General features: G+C 35.0%; 1 protein-coding gene across 3 annotated transcripts in view; it reads right to left on the reverse strand.

Annotated features, from left to right (window-relative positions):
- LOC127871693 (uncharacterized) overlaps window positions 1-21,839 on the reverse strand; it is an 86,650-nt gene that overhangs the window by 48,018 nt on the left and 16,793 nt on the right. For all 3 annotated transcript variants that reach the window (XM_052414821.1, XM_052414822.1, XM_052414820.1), the window contains 3 exons: window positions 18,923-19,192; window positions 14,192-14,361; window positions 3,814-3,955 (listed from right to left, as the gene is read on the reverse strand). In XM_052414821.1, coding sequence (XP_052270781.1) covers window positions 3,814-3,955; window positions 14,192-14,361; window positions 18,923-19,192 — 582 coding nt within the window. The remainder of the gene's footprint in view (window positions 1-3,813; window positions 3,956-14,191; window positions 14,362-18,922; window positions 19,193-21,839) is intronic.

The following is a 21,839-nucleotide window of genomic DNA, read 5'->3' on the forward strand; positions in this document are numbered from 1 at the left end:
AAAAAAATGTAAGTGTTGAATTAGCATATCTGATAAAATGTGTATGAAAATGAAATATACACTATTGTCAGAGCAAGAGTGGTATTACATGCATACAGGAGGAAATACTTGTAAGGACATTTAGTGTTTGGTAACCATGTGTAGACAAGCTGATGTGTATTCTGAACACACCTCATAATCAGTATATACTGAGTAAAGTCTTTTCACAGATTAGTAATTCATAAAAATTATACAACAGATGAATCTAAAAATGTTTCCACCACAACAGCTAGAAAACAAGAGCACCGCCTTGCGGGTGCAGATTGCTCATCTATGTTTCTTTTTAAAGGTGAAGGGAACTATCTCAATTTCAATCACAAAGGAGGGAGGGGGGAGTGGAGAGGGGTGTATAGTGTGGGGGTGTGGTCATTTAATACATTATCTTCCAAAAACGCAAAAAAAAAATGCAAAAAAAAAAATTCTTTTTATGGGAGGGGGGATTCTTGGGTGGGATGGTTGGATGGTATTTAAAAAATAAAATAAGAAAAATAAATATTTTTGTTTTTTAACAATGTTTAAAAAAAAAATTGGTGGGGGTGGGGGGTATAGTGTGAGGGTGTGGTGGTCATTTATTAGATGACCTTTTAAAAAAAAATTGAGGGGGGATTTGGGGGGTTTCTAAGTATAAAGGGCCCATAATTCCGTCAAAATGTCAGTCAGAGTTACATAACTTTGCCTGCACAGTCCCCTTATGATAGTTAGTAAGTGTTGCAAGTATGAAAGCAATAGCTTTGATACTTTAGGAATAAAGTGGACCTAAACACAAAACTTTACCAAATTTTCAATTTTCTAAGTATAAAAAGGGAACATAATTCTGTCAAAATGCCAGTCAGAGTTACATATCTTTGCCTGCACAGTCCCCTTATGACAGTTAGTAAGTGTTGCAAGTATGAAAGCGATAGCTTTGATACTTAAGGAATAAAATGGACCTAAACACGAAACTTAACCAAAATTTTCAATTTTCTAAGTATAAAAAGGGCATATAATACTGTCAAAATGCATGCCAGAGTTATCTAACTTTGCCTGCCCAGTCCCCTCATGATAGTATGTAAGTGTACCAAGTTTGAATGCAATAGCATTGATACTTTATGAGAAAAGTGGACCTAAACGCAAAACTTAACCGGACACCGACGCCGACGCCAAGGTGATGACAATAGGACATATTTATAAAAAAAAAATAGATGAGCTAAAAAATAATTATGAAGGATTCAAAGTTTTAAATGCTATTTACTTCAAATTATAATATAATCGCTTTTTTTTTTAAAGGAAACATACATATAGAAAATTTGATCTTCTCAATTATATGGATGCAATTCCATGATGGCTAATTGTGAAAACATGAAACTACATACATGCAAATAACATCTGACCAAAATCTAGAACACAAGGAAAAGTTAGAAATACAAAATGCATTCAATGGAATTTATTTTGTTACTTTATAGTAACAAACCAATACACGCACTCTCACAATTAGCACATCATGCAAACAAATTATAGTAATTAGCAATTTTATTCAGGCCCTTGTGCATGTTGAAGAGAAATTCAAGACAACAAGAAACCGTCGGAGACGGATGATGCTCCACAAAGTTTTTTTTTGTCACAATATTGCACTATATATTCAGATAAAAGGAAACGTAGTTGGGGGGACAATAATGTTTTTATAGAAAATTTCAAACGGCCATAACTCTGTGAAAAATCAACCCGCTGATAATATGCACATCTCCTCTTCAAGTAGTGAAGCTTCCCATTAAGTTTCATTGAATTCTGGTCAGTAGTTGCTGAGAAATAGCCCGGACAAAAATTGTGCATGGACGGACAGACAGACACACACACGGACAGACGAAGCGGCGACTATATGCTCCCCCCAAAAGAAATTTTGGGGGAGCATAATAAAATGTATTCGCTTGTAAAAAATATCATTCAAGTCAGGCTGTATGCATTAAACAGTAAGGTTCTAATAAAGCATATAATAAAACATCATTCAATACCATTCCATGGCTATAAACTATATAATACTGAGCATGTTATAACATTCAAACCCTTTATAGACGATGCTATATATTTAAGAATGTCTCTATATAACTAGTCATAATGCATGACAAACTCACCAAAATGGTATTCTATGTTGAGATGCACAGGTCTGGTCATGTTCCTCTGATTAAATGGTTACATTTACTATTATATAATGTAACTTTGTTGTGCATGTATGTAAAAATGTCCCATCTTAATGCAGTATTAAAATCCTAAATAGAGACTCACAGATGCCAAGGCTGGTCTGGAACTACAATTCCCGCATACGGCATATGACACATTTTGGCTTATGATGTGCCTCATTATATAATTTTATATGATGCTTTTGAAACAAATCAACAACACTACCAATACCACAGAGTACACTTTAAAGTACAGAATATATCATTTCAAGCACATTTTTCATAATTATCCATAAATTGCTGTGATTGCAACAAAATATTCACTCATAAAACACAGCCTTACACGCATCATTCTTGTGTTGGCTAACCCTTAACCACGCAGAAACGCACTTTCACGCATTTAAAGTCCTTTAGAAAATCAAATTATATATTCAAGTTTGAAAGGCTTCATTTCCAACACTAAAATACTAATGGGTAGAAAACAGCATAAAACCTGAACAGACTGCAAGTTACTGGCAGGCTGCTCTGGTTTTATACTGTTTGCACATAGCCATTTTCACTTTGCTACTGACTGGGAAAGGGTTAACTACATTCTACATTTATTCGAAAATAACTTTACAATATGATGTAATAGTTGCTACAAGAAAATAATGATTCAGGGGCATAAACAGGTGAGTCAGCACATGAACCACATAGAATAATTTCAGAAATGCACCCAACAGATATTACCACCAGATATATTTTGCCTAAATGTCACACTCGTAAGCTGCAAATTTTGCATCATTACACTATTATGCTAACCAGACATGGGAAAAATGAATAGATTGACATGCTTACAAGTACACCATAGAGTTAATGTAACTGTAACATATATTTAACAAAACACATTGTCTCCATTGTGTTTGTTCTGAAACATATATGTTACTGTAGGTAAATTATGCACACACTATTTCCCATGATCAGTTTTACAATGTGAAAGCTTCTCATTTCATGCACATGAATGATATTGATAATGTACAACACATAAAGAACTTATTGGGCATAATTTGTTCATTGTGAAGCGTTAACTATTTTGCACGCAACCATCAATATACTTAGCTGAATAAATTAGTTTTGTTATACATTACTCATATCAATATGTATAATATTTTTTCTTGGAAAAACATTTACATTCACATTAGTAATCATTTAATGGCCCATCCTTCCGTCACATTAATATGTTGTTTCACAATAAGTAAACATAATGTTGACAAAACTTGAAACTATTGTTTACAATGAGGAACCTCCTAAGTTAGGTACATATAACAAGGCCTCTTCACAGAAAACAATACTTGAGCCACGCTCTGTTAAAAGGGGTTTAATGCATGTGTTTAAAGTGTTGTCCCAGATTAGCCTGTGCAGTCCGCACAGGCCAATCAGAGATGACACTTTCCGCCTTAACTAGATTTTGCCAAAAAGAACCTTTCTTTAAATGAAAAATATCATAAGAGTGGAAAGTGTCGTCCCAGATAAGCCTGTGTGGACTGCACAGGCTAATCTGGGATGAAAGTTTACGCACATGCATTAAACCCCTGTATCACAGAGTATGGCCCAATTATTTTGATTCCCAAGCGTTGCCTACCTGCTTCAGTGTACTTGAGCCCGGGCTTGGTCTCTGCCGCCTGATCCTGGGTGGGGGGCCACATGGGCGTCATCTTGCTCACATCGTGGACTGGCGACTGGGCGCTAGTCTGAGTGTGGGTCCAGTAGTACATGCAGTCAGTCTGCAAGGAAGGGAAAACAAGCATTGCTAGGGATGTTAATTAGAAGGAGCCAATGAGTCTATGGCCCCAAAATAGCTGATTTTAATTAAGATTTTCTAAGGAAACTGTTATGTCTTCGAAAAAAAGAAGTATTGAAAGAATGAAGGTAGCAACTGTTGTCAAATATTAGTTACTAGCCCTGAATGCCATTCATTGTTTTCATGCAATTCATGTGCAATATTGTAACAAGAAACATGAAAATGCTTTGAAACCACGTTTTCAACATTAAATTTAATAATTTAATTTGAATTAATATGCTATCATATGCAATGTCTGGATGTAGACTACCAGAACGCAAAATTTCAGCACAAAACCTCCATTCAAAGTCTTGCAAACTCTAGGAAGACACATGTTACACGTAACACTTAAAAGTTATTGTGGAAGGTTATTTAAAAATTACATGAATGATGATGAATGACAAAGCTGATTTTCTTGGCTAAATTTGACCTTTGACCTCCAAGTGTGACCATAATATGAGCCTAAGAGATGGGGGCTGCATGTTTATGCGACACACCGTCTCATGGGGTTCATTTCTGGTAAGTTATTTTTAATTGCATGATGACTGACAAAGATACAGTTCAGACACAGTGTGACATGCAGCCATCAACAAAGGAGGGCATAAAAACATAACACTATGCGCTCAGCAATTTTATCCATACCATCTTTACAATAAATGTTCCATTGAATTCTTTTAAAGAGAAGGACAAAGCAATAATTACTAACCAACAGTTATGACAGGCACATTAATTTCAGCAATAACTTTGAATGAATGAAAAATACCAAGAGTTATCACTGTCATAATTAATTCTTACAAAAACATGCATTTGAATGTGAATAAACTGTGATTATGTTACCTCCAAAGGAAGACCTTTTAATCTTATATGATGTTTGCAGTTGTGCACTAACCTATTTATTTGTTATGAAAGTACTCACTAGGGTAAAACACTCTAAAATTGCTCTTCTGATAAGAAAATGATGTATTATTCAACTGAATTACACTGAAACACACATACTGAATTGATTGAAATAAGACACATCTGCATTCATGTGATGACAAATGACAAACTATGCCATGGATAGTCAATTAATGTTATTGTATGGAAAAAAACAGATATAATGCTATTACATAAAGTCCTAGAGTTACATGTCAATATAAATGTAGCTCTGGTTTTCTACTGCAGTATTGAGTGATGGGTTAACATACTTGGATACCGAAGTTATATAGGCAACAAGATGTGTTTGTGAAACACAATGTCCCCCTATATGATGTTTGACCTTGTAGGATGACCTTGACATTGTGAAGGATGACCTTGACCTTTCACCACTCAAAATGTGCAGCTCCATGAGATACACATGCATGCCAAATATCAAGTTGCTATCTTCAATATTGCAAAAGTATTTATAAAATAAGCGATTTGGGCCACATATATTTGACCTCTGACCTTGAAGGATGACCTTGACCTTGACCTTGCACCACTCAAAATGTGCAGCTCCATGAGATACACATGCATGCCAAATATCAAGTTGCTATCTTCAATATTGCAAAAGTATTCATAAAATGAGCAATTTTGGCCACCTATATTTGACCTCTGACCTTGAAGGATGACCTTGACCTTGACCTTTCACCACTCAAAATGTGCAGCTTCATGAGATACACATGCATGCCAAATATGAAGTTGCTATCTTCAATATAGCAAAAGTTATTGCAAAATGTTAAAGTTGGCGCAAACAGACAGACCAACCAACCAACCAACCAGCCGACAGGGCAAAAACAATATGTCCCCCACTACTATAGTGGGGGACATAAAAACACAAATGAAAATAACAGATGTTGTTAGACTTGCTTCTACTACTGAGCAGTACAGTGTTAAATCTGGGATCTTCGCAAGATTTCGCAAGCCATAGCTGTTTTCATGGCAAAAGACTTGAGGCCATTTAGTATTGTTGACGACCCTGGATTTTTTCATATGATTGCATGTATCAACCCAAAATACCCTATTCCTAGCAGGACATACTTTGCAGAAACCATGATTCCTAACTTGTACAGTGAAGTGAGACAAGAAGTGATGGCTGAAATCCAGGATGCAGAACAGTTAGCTTAACTACTGACGGTTGGACTAGCCGAGCTACACAAAGCTATGTCACAATAACTGCCCATACAGTTTCAAAAGATTATGAAATGAAAAGTTTTGTTCTGCGAACAAGACACCTGGATGTTAGTCACACAGCTGAAAACTTGAGTGCTTTTCTTAACTCAGCTAAAGTAGAGTGGAACCTAGTGAAAAATGGTCAAAAGTCTGCCATCACAACAGACAATGCAGCCAAAATTATTAATGCAGTACAAATGTGTGGTTTGCAGCATGTGCGTTTTCTTGCGCATGTCCTTAATTTGACAGTTCACAAGGGACTCTGAAAAAAGTAAGGCGGATTGTAGGATTCTTCCATCGCAGCAGTACCGCAGCAGCACACCTTGCTGCTACAGCAACAGCCCTCGGAATGAAGCCCCTCCGGCTCATTCAAGATGTCGACACACCATGGAATAGCACCTTTGACATGTTAGAAAGGTAGGCAAGATGATAAAATCTTAAAATGATATCAAGGTAAATCACAAAAATGAGTATTAGTTATCAAATACTACAAAAAGTACATAATATTTAGTTATTTACTCATGTTCTTCAGATTTTTATAAAATGAATTTTATATTTAACCTAAATGTCTGTCAGGAAGCACTTTGGTTTGCTTTGTTTTACTTTTTCTATCAAATAAAACATGAATTTTAGTATTTAAGAGTTATAGTGGCGACAACTGACTGGAAATTTATATGGTTCACATATTTTGATTGTATTTAGTTACAAGAAAATAATTGAAATAGTTGAGAAGAAGTTTCTTGATGGTTCCTGAACTTGTGAAGAGTTGTTCTCGCCTTGAAGTTCTTTTAATTTACATTTTTTGTCATATTATAGATTCGCTGGCCAGAGAACTGCTGTGGATGCCACTATGAAATTGCGTGACCTGAGAATCAAGGAACGCCCGCTCACTTAAGATGATGGGGAGTTGATAGATCAGCTGATTAAGGTATTCATGAACTTTTTTTAAAGTTATATATTTGATATACATGTATGAATGCCTAAGTACTTTATCAGCGTGCTTCTATTTGCCAATTTGATTACTAGTATTTTTTATTAAGAGTTTTATTATTATTAAAAATGAAAATAAATTAATAACATTATTATTATCCTACCAAAAAGACTGCCAACAAGGTATATTTTAACTTTTCCTATTTTTATTTCTCAACAATTAATTTTATCATTTAGCTCCTTGAGCCATTCAAGACAGCTACTGTACAACAGCTCTGTGTGGTGAGAAGTATCCGACAGTCTCTCTTATATTCAACTACAAGAATCTGCTGACTCTGCATGTGACAGCGAATGATTTGGACAGTGAAATCATCTCAAGAGTCAAGGCTGCCATGCTTGGAGATCTGCAATCACGGTAATTTTTAACTTGACTTAGTTTTTAAATCCTTTGAAATGAAGGCAGTGTGTTTCACTGCACAGTTTGAGCGCTCAATATTTCTGAATCAAGCAAATGACTGAATTGTTTACTTTCCAAACATTGTAGTGATAAGGTCGAAAATTTATCTGATTATAACTAGTATTACATATTAAAGCGTCTTATTTTAGAACCATGACATAGTTTTCAGCATTTTTTTATAAATTCACAAATGATTTAAATTAATGTTATTATTTTAAGGTACAATGACATAGAACCATTTCTGGTAGAGTGCAGCCTTGTTGACCAAAGATTCAGGGACATCCAGTTCATCACTGATCAGAACAGAACTGATGCTCGGGCAGCCATCAAAAACAGAATGTCTACTATTGCTCTTCAGATGGGATTGGTAATCTTCCTTTGTATTTATAATTTACTATATCATTTGTAAATTCCTATAATATTGCCTTACAGTATTAACCTGATCCCTTCATTTATGAAAATAAAAAAGCAGAGTGTATTTGTTTAAAATCTGTTTAAATTTACTGGAATTATGAAATATAGTACAGAAAATATTTCATTATTTTATAAGATCTTAAAAAAATAGCTTACTCAAACACAGTCACTTTATCATGAAATTTTATTCTTAAGGGTCATGGATCAGGTTAATATTGTAAGGGAATAAACTTATTTTATTTTACTAGGTAAAGCTCAAAACCAATTCAATTCAATATGTTTGTGTTGGCAAGACTTTCAACAATAAACATAGGCTGGTTAAAGCTTTTAACAACCGACTTTGTATTACATAGGAAAATAGTTCAACAAACATATAAAAGCTGAAAAAGAAATAAAATATTAATTCATTAAAACACAACTTATGTAATAAGGAAATGTATGTAATAATTTTATATAGATTCAACTAATGAGAAATTAGAGCTTTTGATAGAAAACATAGGTATCACAGAGATAACAGATTTACACATTAGCACAAAAGGATTATGTGGCATAAAATCATCAGAAGGTAAAATTTGTTCTAATTTTTTTAATTTTTCTCTTTCAGATGAGACAAACAGCTGTCACACAGGAGGAAGCTAAGGCCACAGCTGATGACAGTGACCAGCCCCCTCAGTTGAACATCCTGAATAATGAGGAACAATCTGATGACGACAACAACTACAAGGAGCAAGAGCCAGCTATTGTTGTTGAAGACACCCCAGAGGCAAATAGTGCCCATGAAGTTTGTTTGATGTGTTCATTACTAAAGAAGAGTCTTCTGCTGCTGATAAAGTTGAATAAGAGCTGAACTGTTATCCAAAAGAACCAAGGGCGAAAATGGAAATGAATCCAATAGACTGGTGGGGGGAAAGGTCTGACAAATATCCTATTCTAGCTAGAGTTGCCTGTTCATACTTGATCATCCAAGGAACATCTGTGGCTAGTGAAAGAGTATTTTCTACTACAGGAGACCTTGTATGGGCCCAAAGGGCTTGTCTGTTGCCAGAAAATGTTGATAAACTTGTCTTCCTTAAGAAGAACCTTAAAGTTGAAAAGGTTAAAGCTAAACCAACTTTGAGTGCTTCAAAAGCACCCGGGGGGACAGAATGACTTTGTAACAACTTCAGTTTATTGATGTGACAATCTTAACACTTAGATTTAATATGTGTTTACTTTCAGTATTTTGTATAGTTTTAATTTTGATGCAAGAATTGGTTAACAATGTTCAACTTTAATCTAGTCATATTGCTGAATTTTTGTTTATTTGTGTCTAGTTCTGAGAAAACTGGGCATAATGCATGTGCGTTAAGTGTCGTCCCAGATAAGCCAGTGCAGTCCGCACAGGCTTATCATGAATGACACTCTCCGCTTAAACTAGATTTTCTGTTAAAACTTAAAAGGGACTTCATTTTAACGAAAAAAATACCATTAAAGCGTAAAGTGTCGTTCCTGATAAGCCTGTGCGGACTGCACAGGCTTATCTGGGACAACACTTAACCCACATGCATTTTGCCTAATTTTCACAGAACAAGACACATTTAAAGGGTTTTTGAGGCTTCTTATTTTCTTAAACTGTCACTTGATTCTTGTTCTCTGTTTGGAGTATTAAAGTTTATAATAATAATAATAGAAGTTTTTTATTTTTTTCATAAGAAATATATAAGTTCTGGTGTTTCAAAGCATAATTTTGGTTATCGCAATATAAATTATTCAAATAATCATTTATTTTGTGTATTTTTACTTTCAAATTAGGATTCGAACAGATATTCAATATCCGAGCCTTTGGATTCCAATTCGAATCCGATTGAAATTTTGGATTCGCTGCAGCACTACAGTCAGCGTAGTTATAGACCAGACAGCAATATTGGGCAGTCTAGTCAGAAGCTTTCTGTTTGCTATACAGTCACTAAAGTTGGCATGGTCTCATAAATGGCCATGGTAGCTCCTGACAAGACTGCACAGATGCGCAGGCTGAGCTGGAGCTTTGCTGGCTGCTTATGGAAGAAGACCCTTTTTTGCATGATGCAGTTCATATAAGAATTAGGACTGACTTGCACAAAATGGTCAATCTTGTTACACTTCGCGACCCGTGATTTTTGCCGCGATTCTCGCATCACCGCAATCAATGCAACGTGACAAATTGTGGTGATTCCGAGCGACAAGAAAATTTGGGTGATGTCTCGGCGACCGTCGCGCGATGTATCTCGCTGTTATGCAATCAGCGCGAATCACCGCAAATCATCGCGAACCGCCGTGGTTCACCTTTTTAAGGGATTTACATTAAGGGTTACACTACATTACATGTACATGTAACATAAATGTATACACTTACATTATACATTGCAATAATAAAGCTTTTGTTGTTGTTGTATGCAATGGGCGTATTAGCTAAAATACTCCCGTTCCGACATGAACGTGATGAAGTAATGTCGGAAGCTTTAACGGCTCCAGATTAATATAACAGCGCAGAAGAATGATCATGCAATAATTATTTAACATAACATGTAAACATTTTTTAACTAATTGCATTAGCAGAATGTTTATTAAAACTTACAATCAATTATATTCCAGGCCCGAATACACTACCACTGTTCAAATTCCATATTGTTGCAATATACATGTAGCGTAGCACTGTGTAAATTGAAAGTTGCATAGTGTTTCGTCATTGGTCGGTTATAAATACCTTGTTTCTCTATACATGGTATTTGATTTCGACGAAACTAATAATTTGGTAATTTACGAGACATATGATATAAGTTTTCCATTTAAACTTTGATCTTACCGTGTGTGTTAATTGACGTTATTAATTATGTTAATACTTATTTTTGCATTTCATTAAGAATTATAACGTGTAGCCCTTTTGTTCACAGTTTTTAGCAAAATATTCGCGCCTTACGACACGGGAAATTGTTTAAGTTACACTTTCATTTAAAGGTTAAATGTAAACGGTAGATTACATCTAATTATTTGGACTAAAATATGCTATACTCATTTATTTTCTGTTTCAGGCTCCAATGCAGATAACTCGTGTTACTCGCGTTACTTTCCGAGCGTTGTACATACATTCACAATGCTTGATAAGCCGGAAATCGGAAATACATTACTGTTCTATTTTTAAGTACATGTTATTATGACATCGTGGTAAATAATGTTTTGTTATTACATCATTGCCTATATATTAAAGCCGTTAAACATTGTGTTTGTTTTGCTGGAAAAAAAAAACACGAGTATATCAACGTAGCACTTAGCGTTCGCAGAGTTCAATAAATTTATGATGATGTATAATGTACATGCATTTCTCTGGGTTTTCACGCCAAAAACAAAAAACCCTCAACATTTGATTATTTAGTGTGTACTGTCCAGCGGGTGATAGTGTTTGTTCAAGTGTCTAATTGGCACTCTTTGTACGTGTTCAAACTGTGAAAAGTTGTGACAATCACAGAAACAACAGGATGGCGCTGCAAATTAAGTGTGATAATGGATCAAAGGGCATTGACAAAAAATAACAGTTTGGATATATTTTTCGGCGTTTACTCAGATGGTCTCTCACAACAAAAAAACTATACAAGTCAAGGTATTATGTTTTACTTCTATCAGTAACGATACGGATACGGCGTGTTTGATTTGAATTGACTTTAAAAGAAATATCAAATTGTTGGCGATATAACTGTTTTAAAAATACCAAAGAAACATTTAACCGAAATCAACAGAATTCAATGTTCTCTGCACTACGCAGTTTGTATAAAAAATCAATACTTGCACACTCGTATACCTTGACCTTGTACATTGCCGCATAATTTTCGCGCTCTTTTGTCTGGAAATATATATAATGACTATATTGAAAGCATTTGTAAACGTCGTGTTAACATTAAAACATCGGAAGTGTGTTTCGGATTAAAAATTTTTATTCTCATTTGGGAATTTAACGGAACATTTATACTTATGGTATATTTGTTTTGAATTGTATATTAATTTGTTACAACGCTTTACGAGTGAAAAAAATGTTTTGATAATATTATGCATTAATAGCACAATTTCCAGAAGGAAAACGTTTTTTACATGAAGGCGTATGACGCAATAAAACGTTTTATTGTAAGATCGTATTGTATCAATCTAAATTTAAATACGCTCGTCCAATGAAAGCTGTGTCCCACATTATGCGCTGTACTCTTTACACTTCTGAAAAATGGCGTAGTCATATGGTTGTTTTAATGAAATTCTCAAACATATTTACCGACATAAATGTTCAAGATTATTTTTTTGATGTTGGATTATCGGATAATTGTGATAATTAGAAGCGTTATGTACATGTATAAAGTTATCGATACGATTCGGTTTCTATGCATGAATTGGCGAGTCATCGTTGTCACTGCGATCACGGCGAATTGCGGCGAATCACCACAACATTGAGGGGATTTAGCGCGAAGATTATCTTGCTCTGGCGCGACGTCGGAGTGACGAGTCATGTGAAATCGCGGTGATTTTCCACCCAAAAAGCAAAATGCCCGCCTTGACTTCGCAAATTAGGCAAAAATCACGGGTCGCGTAGTGTAGCTGTATTTGTTGTAGTTGTTAAATTCCAAATCAGCCTTCATAGTATCAACCAAACTAATCTATCAATACCAGAGCCAAAAAAGCCCCCATGATACTCAATGCTTTCTGGTAAGGAAGTACTATGTTTCATATGCATTTGTACAAAGTTATACTTCAACCACTAATCTTTTGCTAAATGAAGGAATTAAAATGCTTGACTGATGAAAAATAGCCTGACAGAAATCAGTGGGTGTGCGGTGACAAAATACTTCTTATGTCTTTAAGTCAACATGTCTTTTGTGACCATATAATCCTCTTTTGGCCTATTGGACCACTGCCATCTAAATATACGCACATGTTTCATAACAGACCACCACTTATTGGCACTAGCAAAGGTTAGTATTGTGCCATACGACATCAGAGTTTTAGTGGGCAGCAACATGAGTGGTCAATATAATGAAATAGTGGGCTGAAAGTAAACTGTTAATCCTGTTTAAAATACTGACAGCTTAATTGAAGATGTGAATTATAATTTGTACGCATACCATTCTTTATAAATCATAATATATGGACAAGACTTTAATTATTGTGGTTATTACACACTTGCATAACAAATACAGTTTAAAACTAAACCACTTCATAATTAAACATAAAAGTCTTTTCTTTGTTGCTTTTTTGTTAAGTATTTTTTTACCTTTGTAAAGTCTACAATTCTCAGAACACATCTCTTATATTTACTTAAACCATGGTACAAATATTATACCGGCTCAAATGTATTGCAATTATGCACATTATATTAAACAAACAGGAAGAAGCTGTCTACACCATTATTTAAGCCAGAGTAAATATCACATCAAATTATGCAGTTCTCTCATGTCTTCTAGTGATGATGAATTATAGTAGTTTACACTACTGAAAAGAATTTTAATTAAACCTATAACAGATAACCCACACATTAAACAGCTTTTTAGAGACTGACCTTTTAAAAGTACCATAGTTTATTTAGGCTAATTTACCATAGTGCATTCAAACGCTACTGAGTTGAGGAATTTGATAAGTCTAGTAGGGAATTATTTATAGCAAACTATTTATTCATTAGTTAGACGACCAAAACCATTTTTTGTTGGATATCTTCTGAAAGACATTAACATTTGAAGCTTAAAATTTTAGAAAATGTTGGTCTGCAAAACCCCCAAAATGTTTTCTTTTGCCATGAAGACATAAAGATTTAGTACTTTACCATGAAGACATGGAGCTTTAGTACTTTACCATGAACACATGGAGATTTAGTACATTACCATAAAGACATTGAGATTTAGTACTTTACCATGAAGACATGCAGATTTAGTACTTTACCATGAAGACATGGAGATTATTGATAGTACTTCTAAATAAAGACATGCATATTTAGTACTTTAACCATAAAGATATTTAGAACTTATACCATACAGACAGGCCGATTTTTTACCTTAACCATAAATACAGACAGACTCAGTACTTTTACCATAAAAAGATGCAAATGAAGTACTTTTACCACAACGACAAGCAAATTTAGGTCTTACATAATAAAAAAAAGCTTGTTATGTAGCATGTAATCAATACAGAAGCTTTTTATGTTTCAGGTGTGTTTCTTCTAGCTTTCTGTCATCAAGATCAAGAGAACTAGTGCTGTGTTACCTTGAACACATGCTCCTGTTCCTTGGCCTCAATCTGCCTCATAATTCCTGCGGCGATGAGGCAGGTGCACACCTGACACACGATCACATTGATGTCGTGCTGCGTCATGACCAGTCGCAGGTAGTGGGCCTTGTCGATACTGCCTGACAGCCAGTTGAGGAGCATCTGGCCTGCATTGCAGAGGGGTGGACATGAGTGAATGTGTACACATGCATTTCAAATATAAAATTGCTAACTTCAATATTGCAGAAGTGACATAACATGAGCAATTTTGACCCATATATTTGACCGTGAAGGATGACCTTGACCTTTCACCACTCAAAATGTGCAGCTCCATGAGATACACATGCATGCCAAATATCAAGTTGCTATCTTCAATATTGCAAAAGTATTCATAAAATAAGCAATTTGGGCCACATATATTTGACCTCTGACCTTGAAGGATGACCTTGACCTTGACCTTTCACCACTCAAATTGTGCAGCTCCATGATATACACATGCATGCCAAATATCAAGTTGCTATCTTCAATATTTCAAAAGTATTCATAAAATAAGCGATTTGGGCCACATATATTTGACCTCTGACCTTGAAGGATGACCTTGACCTTGACCTTTCACCACTCAAAATGTGCAGCTCCATGAGATACACATGCATGCCAAATATCAAGTTGCTATCTTCAATATTGCAAAAGTATTCATAAAATGAGCGATTTTGGCCACATATATTTGACCTCTGACCTTGAAGGATGACCTTGACCTTTCACCACTCAAAATGTGCAGCTCCATGAGATACACATGCATGCCAAATATCAAGTTGCTATATTCAATATAGCAAAAGTTATTGCAAAATGTTAAAGTTGGCGCTAACAGACCAACCAACAGACAGGGAAAAAACAATATGTTCCCCACTACTATAGTGGAAGACATAAAAATAATTTTATTTGGAAACCTTCCATTTGGAATTTTAAGCTCCCATTCAGGAAAAATATATACTTTTTTCCATTGGGAATGAGGTCAATTACCATACCCGATTTTGAATAAATAAAAAAACTGATTGGTAAATATTGATTGTTCATTACAATGACGCTCCACCTTTAGGCAGGCTTTAGTTGGGTAAATAGATATACGTAATTGCCACAGGATCGTAAATCGACTTTAAAAATTTTCGGCGAAGTCATCATTGCTTTGATCTTAAGAATGGCTTGTTGCAGAAACTGCAAAAATACACTGATTGGAAAAGTTCAGGCGCCCCGCGGACTCTGATTTTGAAATTCAAGTGCTCCGGCGAGGGACCGTTAAATGTCCTGTGGAAAGCACTGCTGGGATGGCATTTAATGTGTAAAAGGTCAAGCAAACACGGGGGAAAAAATTATGCGTGTGTGAATTGAAAATGAGGAAAACTGGGATATAACTTTTGAGAATATATGTATCAAAGATGATGCACACTGGAGAACAATTAAGAATACAGGCTGAGGTGAAAATAATAAAAGATGATAAAAACTGAAGAATTTAGAGCAAACAAATTGAGTTGGAATAATGAAGGATGACAAAAGCGGAGGTGAGATATGTTTAAATTGGAAAATGATAAATTACTTTAAGCTGTCTTAGAAAATAGCTCTTTGCTAACAAATTAACAGGGCTTACAACTTGAAAGGGAAATAATTCAACTACGGTAACATAGCCAGAGCAAAATAGTTTTCTCCCTTACACAATTATGAAATTCAGCTAAGTGCAAACCATTAACTCATATAGACTTCATTATCCATAACAGGCTATTTAAAATAGCTACAGCAAATATGTCAATAAAAATATCATAATGTCAGTACTATCCACTTAAAAAATCATTTTAAATTCTTCTGAGAAATCTACTTTAAATAATTTACAATTTATCTTTGAATGTTTAGAATGCTGGGCAGATTTAGATTATAGTAAAGAAAAGAAATGCGGCTCTATTGAATGTTGGGTCATTACTGTGACATTAGACTTCTGAATTTGTTTGAATACAACTATGAGAGGATATTAATGGGGTCAGATCAAATAGGCATGCTATCTGAAAGACAAGTGAACTTGAAAGAACTTACAATATAATAAAATTATCATGTAAGAGTTTCTGTATGCTTTACATTGCTTACAATATAAACAATTTAAGGAGATTTGCACATAACTACATACACTGAATGTTACTGTATTGAAGTTGGAGTACTAAAAAATTGAAATCATAATTTGTAATAAATTTCCAGTAATGTGCTTTTGGTGTATTTTTTAATTATCCATAACAAGTATACACAAGCAAAAGTTTAACAATCATGTTACAATTAAATGCATGATATATCATATCATCAATTATGTAAGAACTTGATTGCACTAAAGTTATTAAAAGCTGAAACTACAATAAATTAAAATAATTGAGTTGTGATTTAATACATTGCTGTATGCATAATAACTACAAACAATACATAAAATGTTGAACTGAAAAGCTATGCAATTTACTACAAACAACAATTAAAATACACAAGCCTAGTTGAATTATAAATAATTGTCAACATTTGCTAAGCTGAAATCCAATTACTGATTAAGTGAGCTGATTTCATTCTCAGTTATTAATTTGGGATATTGTAGTATTATACCACAGAGTAAATAAACTTTGAATGTTTAAAATGCTGGGCAGATTAAGATTATAGTTAAGCAAAGAAATGCTGCTCAATTGAATGTTGGATCAGAGTCGAGCAACAAAAGCTCACACTGCTAATTTCAATAAATGTTTCAATATATAAGATTTGCTCTGGGAAAGACGGGCTAAATGCATGTGCATAGTGTCATTCACAGGCTAATCAGGGACGACACTTTCTACTATTATAGAAATCTTCATTCAAATGAAGTGTTTTTTTTAACAAAAACCCAGTCTAGGCGGAAAGTGTCGTCCCTGAATAGCCTGTGGGGACTACAAAGGCTAATCTGGGACGATAATTTACCCACATGCAAATACAAAATGCCAATTCATACCATATTTTACATTTAGGACCCAAATTCAGAAACTTGGTTGTTGATGTCATGTCAGCAAAAAAAATGTCATGCAATCTGTCCAGCAAAATGTTGCATCACATGGGAAACAAACAAAGAATGGCATGTGATAAAACAAGAGCACTGCCTTGCGGGTGCAGACAGCTCATCTATTTTTCTTTTAAAGGTGAAGGGACCTATCTCAATTTCAATCACAAAGGAGGGAGGGGTGGAGTGGAGAGGGGTGTATAGTGTGGGGGTGTGGTCATTTATTACATTATCTTCCAAAAATGCAAAAAAAAAAAAAATTTTTGGGGGGGGGGGGGGGGGGTATTTTTGGGTGGGATGGTTGGACGGTATTTCAAAATAAAATTATAAAAATAAATAAAAAAATAAATAAATTAAAAAAAAATTGGGGGGGGGGCTGGGGGGGGGGGGGGGGGTATAGTGTGAGGATGTGGTGGTCATTTACTAGATGATCTTTAAAAAAAAATGAGGTTGGGTGGAGTCTATAGTGGTATGTCAGGTAAGAGTTGTTTTGTCAAAGTATCAATCAAATCTAATCATAAATAAAGAAGTTATGGCAATTTTAGCAAAACTTAATAATTTGACCTTGAGAGTCAAGGTCATTCAAAGGTCAAGGTAAAATTCAACTTGCCAGGTACAGTACCCTCATGATAGCATGAAAGTATTTGAAGTTTGAAAGCAATAGCCTTGATACTTTAGAAGTAAAGTGGATCTAAACACAAAACTTTACCATATATTCAAAGTTACTAAGTCTTAAAAGGGCCATAATTCCGTAAAAATGACAACCAGAGTTATGAAACTTGTCCTTTACTGTCCCCTTATGATAGTTTGCGAATGTTCCAAGCATGAAAGCAATATCTATGATACTTTAGGTGTAAAGTGGACCAGAACACAAAACTTAACCAAATTTTCAATTTTCTAAGTATAAAGGGCCCATAATTCTGTCAAAATGCCAGTCAGAGTTACATAACTTTGCCTGCACAGTCCCTTTATGATAGTTAGTAAGTGTTGCAAGTATGAAAGCAATAGCTTTGATACTTTAGGAATAAAGTGGACCTAAACACAAAACTTCACCAAATTTTCAATTTTCTAAGTATAAAAAGGGCCCATAATTCTGTCAAAATGCCAGTCAGAGTTACATAACTTTGCCTGCACAGTCCCTTTATGATAGTTAGTAAGTGTTGCAAGTATGAAAGCAATAGCTTTGATACTTTAGGAATAAAGTGGACCTAAACACAAAACTTAACCAAATTTTCAATTTTCTAAGTATAAAAAGGGCACATAATTCTGTCAAAATGCCAGTCAGAGTTACATAACTTTGCCTGCACAGTCCCCTTATGATAATTAGTAAGTGTTGCATGTATGAAAGCAATAGCTTTGATACTTAAGGAATAAAATGGATTAAAACACAAAACATAACCAAAATTTTCAATTTTCTAAGTATAAAAAGGGCACATAATTCTGTCAAAATGCACGCCAGAGTTATCTAACTTTGCCTGCCAAGTCCCCTCATAATAGTAAGTAAGTGTACCAAGTTTGAATGCAAAAGCATTGATACTTTATGAGAAAAATGGACCTAAACGCAAAACTTAACCAGACACCGACGCAGACGCCGTCGCCAAGGTGATGACAATACCTCATAATTTTTTTTTTTTAAATAGATAAGCTTAAAAAAAAAGAAAGAAGACCTGTCCAACACAAACCTTCAAACACATCCATTTTTCTGACATCCAGTTTGCCGGGCAACTCCATGGGCCACTTGACAGCATCTTCCAGATTTATGTGGGGCTTGTACACCATAGGGGCCACAGGGTTGACCGGAGGGGAGGGGTGAGGGGCCTGATGGGTTGGGATGGTGGAGTCCCCAGAGGCCTGGAGGCGGGCATGCACCATTGGGCTCCCTCGCAGGCGGGATAGAGGTAGGACCCGCTGGGCATCAAGGTCGGTCTCCCTGTCGTCATCGTGACTGAAACCTGGTGGAATGTATACTGAGTATTATACACGATTGAACTTACATACAATAATTATCATTTTGAGGTGTGAGCTCAAAACTAGTTTCTCTAGAACATGTTCATCATAAAATGTAACTTATATAGAAATGTTAAGCAAAGAAAAAAGAGCTGCTCTTAAATGTGTATTAGGGTTTTATAAATTTGAATGTTCAAAGCTTTATAAAAATTGTTGAACATAAAACTTCATTTGATGTAGCATCAAAAAAATAAATATTTGTTTTTAAACAAGAGGGCCTGAAAGGCCCAAAGTCCCTCACCTGAGATAACAAGATATTATTGGGACAAATCTTCTGACCAAGTTTCACGAAGATCGGAAAATAAATGTGGCCTCTAGAGTGTTAACAAGGTTTTACTAAAGCCATATAAGGAAAAATGCCCCGCCCCCTGGCAGCCATGTTTTACAACCAACCGACATCATTTTTGAACTCTTTCAAGATATTTTCGGGATGAATCTTCTGACCAAGTTTCATGAAGATCGGAGAGTAAATGTGGCCTCTAGAGTTTTAACAAGATTTTACTATAGCCATATAATGAAAAACGCCCCGCCCCTTGGAAGTCATTTTTTCAAGCAAACATAATTATTTTCAAACTCATCCAAGATATCATTGAGACCAATCTTCTGACCAAATGTCATGAAGATTGGACAATTAATGTGGCCTATAGAGTGTTAACAAGGTTTTACTATAGCCATATAAAGCCATATAATGAAAAATGCCCCGCCCCTGGTGGCTTGCAACCAAAACCATTTTCGAACTAATCCAAGATATCATTGGGACAAATCTCCTGACCAAGTTTCATGATGATCGAAAATAAATGTGACCTCTAGAGTGTTAACAAGGTTTAACTATAGCCATATAAGGAAAATAGCCCCGCCCCCGTGGTGGCCATGTTTTTAAACCAACCGGCATCATTTTTAAACTTGTCCAAGATATTACTGGGATGAATCTTCTGACTGAGTTTCATGAAGATTGGACTATAAATTTGGCCTTTAGAGTGTAAACAAGATTTTACTATAGCCTTATATAGCCATATAAGGAAAAATGCCCCGCCCGTTGGTGGCCATGTTTTTCAAGCAAACGTAACCATTTTCAAACTCGTCCAAGATATCATTTGGACAAATCTTCTGACCATATTTCATCAAGATTGGACAATAAATGTGGCCTCTAGAGTGTTAACAAGTTTTTACTAAAGCCATATAAGGAAAAATGCCCTGCCCCTGGCGGCAATGTTTTTCAACCAACCCGCATCATTTTCGAAAAAGTCCAAGATATTATTGGGATGAATCTTCTGACCAAGTTTCATGAAGATTGGACAATAAATGTGGCCTCTAGAGTGTTAACAAGATTTTACTTTAGCCATATATAGCCATATAAGTTAAAAGGCCCCGCCCCTTGGCAGCCATGTTTTTCAAGCAAAGATTACCATTTTTTATCTCATCCAAGATGTCAGTAAGACAAATCTTCTGACCAAGTTTCATGAAGATCGGAAAATAAATATGGCCTCTAGAGTGTTAACAAGGTTTTACTATAGCCATATAAGGAAAAATGCCCCGCCCCCTGGCGACCATGTTTTTCAACCAACCGGCATCATTTTCGAACTCATCCAAGATATTATTGGGATGAATCTTCTGACCAAGTTTTATGGAGATCAGACAATAACTGTGGCCTCTAGAGTGTTAAAAAGATTTTACTATAGCCATATATAGCCATATAAGGAAAAATGCCCCGCATATTGGCAGCCATGTTTTTCAAGCAAACGTAACCATTTTGTAACTCATCTAAGATATCATTGAAACCAATCTTCTGACCAAATTTCATTAAGATTGGACAATAAATGTGGACTCTAGAGAGTTAACAAGGCAAATGTTGACGCTGCACAACGGACAACGGACAAAATGCGATCACAAAAGCTCATCATGAGCACGTTGTGCTCAGGTGAGCTAAAAATACAAGCTTGTATTTGATATAGAATCAAAGAAATTTGAGACTAATACATCTTTCATGCAAATTTTTGATATACATACATGTTTAAAAAACATACATAGTATAATTTCAAGAAGCAAATAAACTTTCAAACTAAATTGAAATTAGTTGGGCAATCATGATTTTATTTGCAAAAAATTTAATACATGTGCCCATGTTGATGCTTTATATTCATAATGCTTCCTTATACTAAGTATTGTGATAAAAAAATATGTATTAATTGTCAACTATTTTAAATATAAAATATAAGTGTAAGCTCATATTTTGTCTTATCTACACCCTTGTAAACACAGCTGATGCTATTAAAGTATGTGGTACATACAACTTTAATAGTTCACATTTTCATGACTCCACTTTTATAAGTATTTGAAAATCAAATAAATATTCTAAGCCACTTGCCAAACCAAGCATTAAAGAGCCATTTGATCAATGGCCCTACTAAATGAAAATAATAAATAAATAGTATAAAAGACAATTGATTTTTATCCCGTTTTAGATACATTTAAGTGTGTTAGTGTGAAGATTAATTACTGCCTTTGTATTCATTCTCAATACAACACAATGAAGCTTGCAATAAATTACACAAGTTTTATAAATAAATTATTGTTAACTTATTAATATAATAT

This window comes from Dreissena polymorpha, chromosome 3 (assembly GCF_020536995.1).
Source record: "Dreissena polymorpha isolate Duluth1 chromosome 3, UMN_Dpol_1.0, whole genome shotgun sequence".
NCBI lineage: Eukaryota > Metazoa > Mollusca > Bivalvia > Myida > Dreissenidae > Dreissena > Dreissena polymorpha.